Source organism: Protobothrops mucrosquamatus, unplaced genomic scaffold, assembly GCF_001527695.2.
Source record: "Protobothrops mucrosquamatus isolate PMUCROS unplaced genomic scaffold, P.Mucros_1.0 scaffold1653, whole genome shotgun sequence".
NCBI lineage: Eukaryota > Metazoa > Chordata > Lepidosauria > Squamata > Viperidae > Protobothrops > Protobothrops mucrosquamatus.
The window spans coordinates 313,016-324,194 of NW_015387810.1; the positions used below are offsets into that span (position 1 = coordinate 313,016).

Genomic DNA, 11,179 nt, shown 5'->3' on the forward strand with positions numbered 1-11,179 from the left:
CTAAATTAGGGTACTTGTCAACTAACTCATATTTATGACCTTTGCAGTGTTCCGGGGTCATGAGATCACTCTTTGTGACCTTCTGACAAGCAAAATCAATGGGGAAGGCAGATTCAATTAAAAACCGTGTTACTAACTTAACAACTGCAGTGATTCATTTCACAACTGTAATAAGAAAGGTTGTAAAATGGGGCAAAATTCACTTAACCACTATCTTGCTTAGCAACAGAAATTTTGGGCTCAATTGTGGTTGTAAGTCAGGGACTACATGTATTAACAAAATATGAAAATTTCAAATGAAAAAGGTCTCTATTGTTGTAAAATATAATGAAATCTGCAGAAAGCATATTGCATCATCTTCTTCCTCCCTCTGCTGATGAGACATGCCCAACTTGGCCCTTCATGAGGTAGCTGTTGGTTGTACAAAAGTTTTCCAGGGCAACAGAGTACAAGACAGACTAAAAGACAGAGATGGAGAGGAGATTTGGAAAGGGGGGGGGGGTTAAATGAATCTGGTCATAAATGTGGGCAGGTTGTTCAGGATCCAACTCTTGATCATGTGACCATAAGGGTGCTGCAATGGCTATAACATCAAGGACGGCCATAATTAAACACCTGATCGATGCCATCATAATTCTGAACAATCTTTAAACATTTAGCGAGGACTACCTGTAAACAGATAAATGATGACGCCAAGGGGAGGGGAATCTAAAAGCTAGCTAAACAAAGTTGGTTTTCAAATGCATTCAGAATCAAAGGAAGAATTTCCAGCTTAATTATCATCTTGCAGAAACAAACAATAATATCTAGTATGAAATCTGCTGCAATTTGCAATGCTGGGCAAGGCTGTTGGTTACTGAAATTCATCCTAACTGGAAGACACCCAGTTGCCTATCCCTGAACCATCATTAGCCCTTGAATAGCCAAAAGATTAGACAGAGACCACATTATTTAATCCAATTTGCACAAATAATGTGTCCCATTATTGCCATGCAAACAGCAATGGTACTATGGTATAAAAACAGCATTCGTTGAAAGGTAGTTTAATCATGCAAGAAAATGTATACATGTATTAATGCACACACATCAAAACACGTAAAGATTAAATACTGTGATGTAGTAATTATTGAACAGGGTTACTAATATTAAATTAAAACATGATGTGAAATAACTGACAGATACTTTTACTACTAGTGTCAAAAGTATCATTTAAAAGTTTTTCCAAAGCGCCTGGAGGCAGGACAAGAAGCAACGGGTGGAAACTAATCAAGGAGAGAAGCAATCTAGAACTAAGGAGAAACTTCCTGACAGTGAGAACAATTAACCAGTGGAACAACCTGCCTCCAGAAGCGGTGAATGCTCCAACACTGGAAGTTTTTAAGAAGAGACTGGACAGCCATTTGTCCGAAATGGTATAGGGTTTCCTGCCTGAGCAGGGGGTTGGACTAGATGACCTTCAAGGTCCCTTCCAACTTTACTATTATTATTATTAAGTATCTTCACTTACCCAATAGTCCCTGCTGATATTTAAGAGAAAATCCTAACAAGGCTGAGATAAGGCAGACTTGGTTAAGTATCTGTTATATTCCCTGTAATAATACTTAAATTATTATAAGTTTTATTATAAAGATTATAACTTTCTCTGTAACTGAGGACCCTCAAATTTTCTTTTAGATTTTTGATACCAAATGTAGATGCAATAATCACCTAAGTCTTAAATTCATCCTTTCATAGAAGCAAATTAGCATGATTCTGTAATCTGAAATCTACTTAAGGTTTAAAGAGATTCTGAATGGCATATGCCATGAAACTACATAAATGTTTCTCATTCTCTGGGATTAATTGTGCCTCACAATGAAAATCCTCCATTTTTAGTTGATTTACTTTAGTAGATGTTTAAAACTACTACTAAGAGGAAATATGGAAAAAATAAAAACAAATAAAAGAAATTTACAGATGACATAAACTTAAAATTTCAATATAGTATTCAATCAGTCCTCTAGATTGAAAATTTCTTGTATTAATCTGAGGTTTCAAGGCTGTTATTAATATTAAAATAATATTAATAAAAGTAGTATAATATGAATCATATGTCAAAATGAACTATTAACAAAACTTTAGATTAAGGGAAAGTTGGAGACGGGGTAGAAGTTACCCAAAACTATTAGGTCCAACTGTGGCTTCCTAAAGAGGGGGAATATCACCCCCTCTTTTAAGTTAGGTGGAATCACCCCCTCTCATAAAGAGGCATTAACCACTGCTTGGACTACAACTGCATGTCACCTCCCAGCAGGTTTGACCAGACAAGAGAGGTGTGGGTCCACACTACAGGTGGCAGAGCTCAGAGTAACAGGAACCCTGTCTACTTTCTCAGGATTGATCAGCTTAAACTAGATGTGCTTTGGTCACTTCCACAGGATCCATTAGCCAGGGTCTTAATTTTTTCCTTTATTTTATCATAAAGTCTTATAGTAGTGGTTCTCAACCTTTTTAATGCCGCGACCCCAAACGGTCGTACGTCGAGGGCTAAACCGGTCGTAAGTTGAGGACTAAACCGGTCGTAAGTCGAGGACTAAACCAGTCGTAAGTCGAGGACTACCCAACCGGTCGTAAGTTGAGGGCTTTCCCTGCCCGGGAACACCGCGCATGCGTGGTTCCGCCCCCTGCGCCGGCCGAGGCGTAGCTGGCAAGCGGCAGAGATGGAGCAGGCCGACCACCAGCTGGCCCAGCCCAAGGGAGGTAAGGCACCCGCCGGAAAAGGGGGGAAAAAAGGCGGACAAAAAAAATGGCAGACAAAAAATGGCGGACAGCCTTGCTTGGCGACCCCCGTGAAATGGTCGATCGACCCCAAATGGGGTCCCGACCCACAGGTTGAGAACCACTGTCTTAGAGATCATTTGAACATTGAGCTTTGGTAAAATATGGGGTTTTTTTTTTAATTGTTGCTATTCCTTCTAATCCCTTCAAGTTCTACTATGCTGCCTCACTGTGATCCCCAGAGGGATCAGTAAAGAACACTTCATCAATAACATTTACTTCCAACAGGGTCATCCAAGATATAAAGATCATCCCAGCCCCATAGTAAAGAACATCAGACAATCAGGCAGCATCTATATGTAAAAATTGTGAAGATAGATGCTACCTTAGTGACAAAAGCAAAGGCAATTTGATATTTCATAGTACATGAGAGAAGACAGCACCATCATATCTTTGAACAATAGTTGCTGAACAAATGCTCATAGGTCAAGGACAATCTGCACTTTTTTTTCACCCAAGCATCAAATGTGTAGGTGTGGTAATACTCCATGCTGATTTGCTATCAGCTAGCCAACATGCAAAAAGTAATGATTATTTTTTACGAAATGAACATCTGAACACAAAATCAAATACAGCAAAAATGCAAAAGTCAGAAACTCTGTTCTTAACCTGAGAAGTTGGACAAAGAAGAGGCAATCCTATTGGGTTCTTTTAAATGATTAAAAACACAGGGTGGCTGTTTATTTATTCATTCAATTTGCAAAATCACCCATCTCATTTTTGTAACTGGGTAGCTCACATAATAACCAGTAAGCAAAACACAGGAGAACAAAAGCACAATAACCTTGTAAAGCAAATTAAAATCAAAATTAAAACCAAAAAACATAAAAGCAGGCAAGTGCAAGTTAATCATTATAACTATCTAACAGTTTTCGAACCATAACTCCATCCCCAGGTTCATTGATGCAACCATATCATTAGAGATTTTTGAAAGGCAAGCAGGGCTGAGACAAATCTAACCTGGAAGGAGAGGGTGATATTCCAAAGAACAGACATTCTTGGGTCCTGTTAAGATTACCTTCTTAATTGATGAGGCTTGTAACATGCCATTTCTCCTAGGCCTGATAGAATGGATAGATGTAACTGAGAGATGATCCCTCAAATGATGATCCCAGTCCCATGCTATACTGTATATGCTGGCTGCATAACAAACTGGTATTCCTTAACTACTATGAAGTCACAGGCCTCAGACTCTAACCCTAAAAAAGCTGCTCCAGATGAATCTCTGGAATGTCAGGCTCAGAAGATTCCAACCAGGAATCATCTGAGACTGCTGAACACAGAAGAACAGAATTGGAAGGGACCTTGGAGGTCTTGTAGTCCAATCCCCTGCTCAGGCAGGAAAAACTATACCATTTCAGACAAATGGCTGTCCAATCTCTTCTTAAAAACTTCTAGTATTGGAGCATTCACAATTTTTGGAGGCAAGTTGTTCCACTGATCAATTGTTCTGTCAGGAAATTTCTCCTTAGTTCTAGATTGCTTTCCTTCTTGATTAGTTTTCATCCATTGCTTCTTGTCCTACCTTCAGGTGCTTTGGAGAATAGGTTGACTCCGTCTTCTTTGTGGCAACCCCTGAGATATTGGAACACTGCTAATATGTTACCCCAGTTCTTCTTTTCATTAAACTAGACATACGCAATTCCAGCAACCGTTCTTTATATGTTTTAGCTTCCAGCCCCCTAATCATCTTTGTTGCTCTTCTCTGTACTCTTTCCAGAGTCTCAACACCTGATCAAACACAGGCACTGTCAGAACAGCTGGAGCAGTCAGGTTTCGATGAAGCATGGCCTTCAAACCTTTGGACTCAGTGGATAGATTGGAGAGTAGAAGAAAGACACTCTTCTGGAAATCCACCATTTAGAAAATGCTGATAAATTCTTTTTCTCTTTTACTATTTTATTAGTTTATCAAAATATAAAATACAGAAGTACAAGAAAAAATGATAATAATGGGAAAATAAGGAAGGGAAAGGGGAAGAGAAAAAAAGTGTAGGATGGGGGGGGGAGAAAAGCATTGACTTCCTACTCCTTTTGGTGCAGTAGAATAAGGGAGTAACATAAAACCTCAACTTTTTATTTTTATATAATTGTATACACTAGCCATTTCTATAAAAACAAATCTAGCTAATCAGCAAAACCCAAAATCAAAGTATCATTTTTATCCGCTTCAAGCACAAAGTCCAAAAGTGATTTCCAAATAGAAACAAAATTGTGTTCTTTTCTTTGATCAAAGCAGTCAATTTCGCCACTTCTGCTAGCTCTGTCAACTTCTGCAGCCATTCGTCCATTGTGGGAATCAAAGTGGCTTTCCATTTTTGTGCAGAGCATTCTTGCTGCCATGAGCATATATAACATCAAAGTTCCAATTTTTTTTTCAAATTCTTTATACTTTAAACCTAAAAGGAAAGTCTCTGATTTTACCTTTATATTCACTCTAAGAATCTTCTGCATTAACATGTAAATCATACACCAATATTTCTTTGCTTTGTCACATATAGAAAATGTTGATAAATTCTGGATAGATTGTTATAATATCCAGAAAGAACAATAGGAAAGATAAGTAGAACTTAGGGGCAATGGCCACATTCAGAATTTTGAGAGCCTGATAAGGATATTTTCACAAGAAGCTTGCCTGTTCACAAGATAGCAGACACAAGGAATGCATTCTTTCATAGAGCAAATAAGGGAGGGTGTGCCTGTATGATGATGCTTGTACCCCAGTTTATCACTGAGTCTTGGAGAAGCTACAGGTGGGTATTTTTCCAAACAAAATGCCTGACTGCAGATACCCTCCATGTTAATTTACTATTGTAAGAATTAGAAAAGATGCTAATGAAGAAATCCAACTATTTCAGTGTGTTAAGAGGCTAATCCTATATATGACAGAATAAAAGGATACCTCTTAAATCTCTTCCTTCATGTAGCATAACAGGTTGTGTGGCTTTCACTTCTGGGTGGAAAGAAGAGTTGATTCCTTTGATTGTTGTTGTAGTAGCAGATCAATTTAGTACCAGCTTCTTTGTCTTTGAACTTTACCTGATTTACCCTTCACAATATACTGCAGAATGAGACATTTTCTAATTTCTCATTACAATAACTTACATACTTGTTTTTGTGCTTCATAGCCTACCAGTATATTTATTCAAGACTTTTATATCTTAGCTTTCAATTTTAACCAAGTGGACAATTAGAAACAACTTGCTTTTTTGCTTGCCTTAATGCAGATGAAAAGAAAAACACAACTTTTTTTGTCTTATCAAAATAGGAGCCATGGCAGCATCTTATATATATGTTCAAATACGTATCTATATAACCTTTGTCTAATTTATTATGATTCAGTGTGACAGAAGTAACACTCACCAAGCCATCCTGATCCAGAGTTGGGGATGCACAAATCTGTCTCAGCACTGGGCAACACAAATCCAACCACAAAGACCTCTACTCCGTCAGCCATTAGTGCCATTCCAAGGACAAAAAAGAGGGCCCACTGAAAACGTCCATGTCCACATTCTTGAATGATTAACTCATATTGCTGTGCTAGCTCTTCTTCATCAGCTTTTCTCTCTGTCTCTAATTCACATCGATCCTTGTAAACATCTGTGATTTGCTGTCCTAAAGCTGCAGTTCTATCTTTGTTCTGTGCTGTACTTGGGATTCCTTGATACTCTCCCTCATAAATCTCATCATCTTCATCATGTCCTTCAGTTGCTTCACTTGATCCTTCATCTTCATTTCCTTCTCCTTCATAATTTCCATCTTGGCTATAATAATCATTTTCTTCTTCAGCCTGGACTCTATTGTAAGATCTTTCAGTGTAGCCATCTTGAGCTCTATCTACTGCTCTGTTTGCTTTCCTTACTGCCTGTTTTTTGGCCTCTTTGGCAATGTCCTGAGCTCCTTTTGCTAATAAAACCCTATCGTCCATCTCATAAGCTCTATCCATTGTCTATTTATCAAGATGTATTCGCTATAGTTCTGTCCAAAAAAGGATACTTGTGCTGGATAACAGCTGCCAGAAACTCCAAACCACATTTAGTTTCGAAACAAAACCTAAAAAGAAGAACAAAGTAAATTAAAAGTTGTTTATGCTTAAGAAAATCACACAAAAGATTTAAAATGATTATTGCTTAAGAAACATAACTATCTATCTACCCATTTCCCACAGGTTAAAACATACTAATTTACAGATGGCTGGTGCTATATAGAAATGCTCCTGCACACAAAACAGACAACAGATGACATCGATAAAAAGATCAAGTATCATATATATTTTTCTCTCAAAAGCACTGAATAACTTTCTGCACTAAAAGAAAAGGATCAGTTCAGAAGAAGATCAAATTTCAGCATAGTTTAGAGTGAAGGGATTTTATTGTGCTTATGACTTTAGTATGTTTAAGTTTGACATTAGCATTTATTTTATATATAGTAACCATTTTATATTGATACTTATAGTGTTATCATGTAATCATTGTTTTGTTATTTTGTAATCATTATTTTGTAGTTAATTGCTTGATCAGATGCTTTATATATATATTGGAAAAGTAAGGGCTTCATGCTTTAGGTATAGGTGATTGCTTATATGAAAAGAGCACAGTAAGGGGAGGGGGGAAAGGAGTTACGGATGGAGCCTGGGTTGCTGTGTATGAGTCATCATCTAGGAATTATTTTTTGTGCCATCTTATGCCTAGTACCAAGACCTGATCTTTTTGTTCTGGAAAGATATAAAAGGTGGAAGACATCTTTTCTGGTTGTTGCCTTCATCTCTCTACCAGCCACGAAGAGAGATGGGGTCACCCAACTCTATTTTGATCAAAATAAAAGTTGTTTGCTTGCTGAAACCTTGACTCAGGAGTTTCTTTGGCTCTTTTAAATTCCTGAGTAATGCTGGGGCAGTTGTGAGGCTAAGTGGAAAACCTTACAAGAGGAAGTTTCTAAGGGAAGTTGTTTCTCTTCCAACCCTGTAACTTGCTTTCCTCCAGCATATTTCCTTTGTTAAACACTAATCATCCAATCATGCAAATGCGAAGCTATATGTAACTCTCTGCCATCTTGCATACAGAACCCATAAATTTAGCATCTGTTCAGACTTTAGGTTTACTGCATAGCACGTCAAGAACAGAGCACTTTCCCATTCACCTTACATTAAAAATATATGCCCATCAGCCTAAAATTAGATGTCAAATATACCGAAATGAAATCTAGTATGTATTTGATTTTTTGCACCATAAAATCAAGTCACACAGAGATTTCAGGTTGCATTATCCTTAATAATCATTACACGCTTAGTTATTTCATCTAGAAGAGATTAATGACACTTGAAGACCAATAGAATGAAGGCAATCCAATTAGACAAAAAGCCAAACTTCTCTCCAAGGACTCTCACTTTAGTCCTAAATGCTGTTATCAAAATGATTTAGCAATTCTACTAAAAGGAAAAAGGATGGAATTGTCACTACACAGTGCCATTTTCCAATGATTAAGTGTTCACATATTCACTGCAGCACCCTCATGAATGGAATATCTTTGATTTAAAATCTGCCTGACATTGTTCCAAAACATCTCATGAAAATGATACTGCAAAAAGCCAGCCCCAGCAGCCTCAAGGGTTATATTTTATCACCTCTGTAAAGGCAATGGGATTTCATACATTCAGAACTGAAAGTTAAANTCCAATGATTAAGTGTTCACATATTCACTGCAGCACCCTCATGAATGGAATATCTTTGATTTAAAATCTGCCTGACATTGTTCCAAAACATCTCATGAAAATGATACTGCAAAAAGCCAGCCCCAGCAGCCTCAAGGGTTATATTTTATCACCTCTGTAAAGGCAATGGGATTTCATACATTCAGAACTGAAAGTTAAAGGAGAAAACACAAAGACAGTAAAAGAAAGAAGAAAATGGTATCTTTGCAAAATGTGTAATTATTATTGGGGGAGGGTTATTCTTTCTTTGTGTCGGAGTCCATTTCTTTTTATTCATTAAGATTATTCAATTCTATCTGGTGCAATCAAGTGTTTAGAATGCAATTACAAAAATCTCCATAATTTATTTTAATCATCCTCCACATCATACAAGCCCTTAATATGAGAAGAGGCTAAGACACAAAACAGGTCAAAAGTGGCACCTGTGAACATTTGATTTGGAGCACCTGTTTTTAGAAGAGAGACACTGAAACAATACTCACATAAATAAAGGTTTCTAGATAGGTAACCAACATTTGAACTAGGGCTGTTTTTCTACCAGAAGCATAAGGTACACATTATAGTCATTCTGTTTATAATGCTCTAGCCTTTTCCTCCTCTTTTCAATCTTACTTGTAAATTACTTTTAGTGTTCTATTAATTTTCCTATTAATGTGATATAATTGAGGCATGAAAACTGTTTAGAAAAACTAAAGCAAGAAAGTAATCTTCCTTCACTTTCTTGTTTTAGTTTTTCTAAACAGCTTTCATGCCTCATTCATTAATTCTTAATTAATTAATTATGAATATAATTAATGGAATGACCTAATGGAACCAAACCGCTTATAAACCAACCAACCCAATAGAACCAAACATCTTATAATATCCTGGGTGAGAAACTAGGGGCTGGGAAGAGGGCAGTGATCCCTCCCCCCCCCCCAGCTTCCCAGGAATGTATCCTGCAGTTTGCAGTATAATCTTTTAAGGACTCTGATTACTTTGCAACTAAATGGCTTTTGAGAAGGGATTAATTAGGAGTGGAGGATAATAATATCCTCTGATCCTTATTGATCACCAACTACTCTCTGAGTTCTAAAAAGCATCAGTAAACTTATCAATATTAAGTTAAATATTCAGGAATTTATATTCTGTGCTCCAGAGTAAATGCCCAAGAGTATCAGACTTAAAGGTTAAATACCAAAGAAAACAAATAATTCAGCTATCTGCCACAATAGCACATATGGAAAGGATCATCAAATCTATAATTCAATGATTCCTCTGTGCGTGTGTGCATGTGTGTATGTGTCTTCGAGTCAGTGTTGAGTTCTGGCCAGGCAAGAATCTGCAGTTTTCTATTTGCTATTGACTGTTTCCTAGGGCTGAGAGAGTGACTAGCTCAAGATTATCCAAACAGCTTAGTGCCTAAGGGGAAACTAGAATTCATAGTGTCCTTGTTTCTAGCCTGATGCTTTAGCCCAGAGGTCCCCAACCTTTTGGGCACCAGGGACCAGTTACGTGGAGAGAGGTTTTTCTGCGGACCTGAGGGGGCTTGGTTTTGTGTGCTGCCTGCATCCTGCAGATGGGGCTTTGCTTGTTTGTGCGGCCCGGTTGCTAGCATGCCACGGCCTGGTACCGGTCCATGGACCGGGGGTTGGGGACCCCTGCTTTACCAACAAGCCCCAATATGTGCAAGTTGGAACAAATACCTCTAATACCATTTTCTTGAGCACAGGTTCTCCTCAGGGCTGTGTCTTAAGTCCACTACTGTTCACCCTGTTGACCCATGACTGTTGTGCTAGGTTTGCCACCAACCATATTGTAAAGTTTGCACATAATACAACAGCAGTGGGCCTTATTCAGGATGACAAGGTGGAAGCTTACCGCAAGGAGGTTGAAGGGTTACTGAACTGGTGTAAGGAAAACAGCCTAGTTTTAAATACTGGAAAAACCAAAGAGATCATTGTTGATTTCAGAAAAGGCAGGCACAGCCACACTTCTCTGTGCATAAATGATTCACCTGTGGAGATGGTTACCAGCATCAAATTCCTGGGTGTGCAGCTAATGAGCAGGCTGACTTGGTCGCTCAACAGTGAGAAACTGGTGAAGCGAGCACAGCAGCGCCTACATTTTCTGTGCTGCATGAGGAAAGCACATCTTTCTTCCCCTGTCCTGACCACTTTCTACAGGGGGACGATCGAGAGCATCCTGTCATACAGCATCACGGTCTGGTTTGGAGGCACCACTGCTTCAGACAGGAAGGCGGTGCAGAGAGTGGTGAGAATGGCCGAAAAGATCATTGGCAGTTCCCTCCCTCTCATCCAGAACATAGCACAGAAGCGCTGCTTGAGCAGGGTCCATAAGATTATCTGGGACACTACACATCCTCTTCACGACCTGTTTTCCTTGTTACCTTCTGGGAGGAGGCTTCGTGGTATCCAAAGCAGAACATCCAGATTCAGCTAGAGTTTCATTCCATACAGCATTAACCTTGTGAACTCTCAAGCTTCCTCCTTCCGTTATATATTCAAGATGGACAATATTTAATATTTATTTGCTATGTATATGTAGGGATGTGGGTCTATACATATGTTGTTCACAGTATGTTTAGGTGTGTGTCATGTATGTGTTTCACTTTGAGAGCGGGCAACTTAATTTCATTTTTGATGTGTGCCAT

At 38.4% G+C, this 11,179-nt stretch overlaps 1 protein-coding gene across 2 annotated transcripts in view; it reads right to left on the bottom strand.

Moving 5' to 3' along the window:
- The window catches only part of SV2C (synaptic vesicle glycoprotein 2C), a 42,639-nt gene extending 35,877 nt beyond the window's left edge, over nucleotides 1–6,762 (bottom strand). For both annotated transcript variants that reach the window (XM_015822710.1, XM_015822711.1), the window contains exon 1: nucleotides 6,180–6,762. In XM_015822710.1, coding sequence (XP_015678196.1) covers nucleotides 6,180–6,762 — 583 coding nt within the window. The remainder of the gene's footprint in view (nucleotides 1–6,179) is intronic.
- Nucleotides 6,763–11,179: the final 4,417 nt, after the last annotated feature.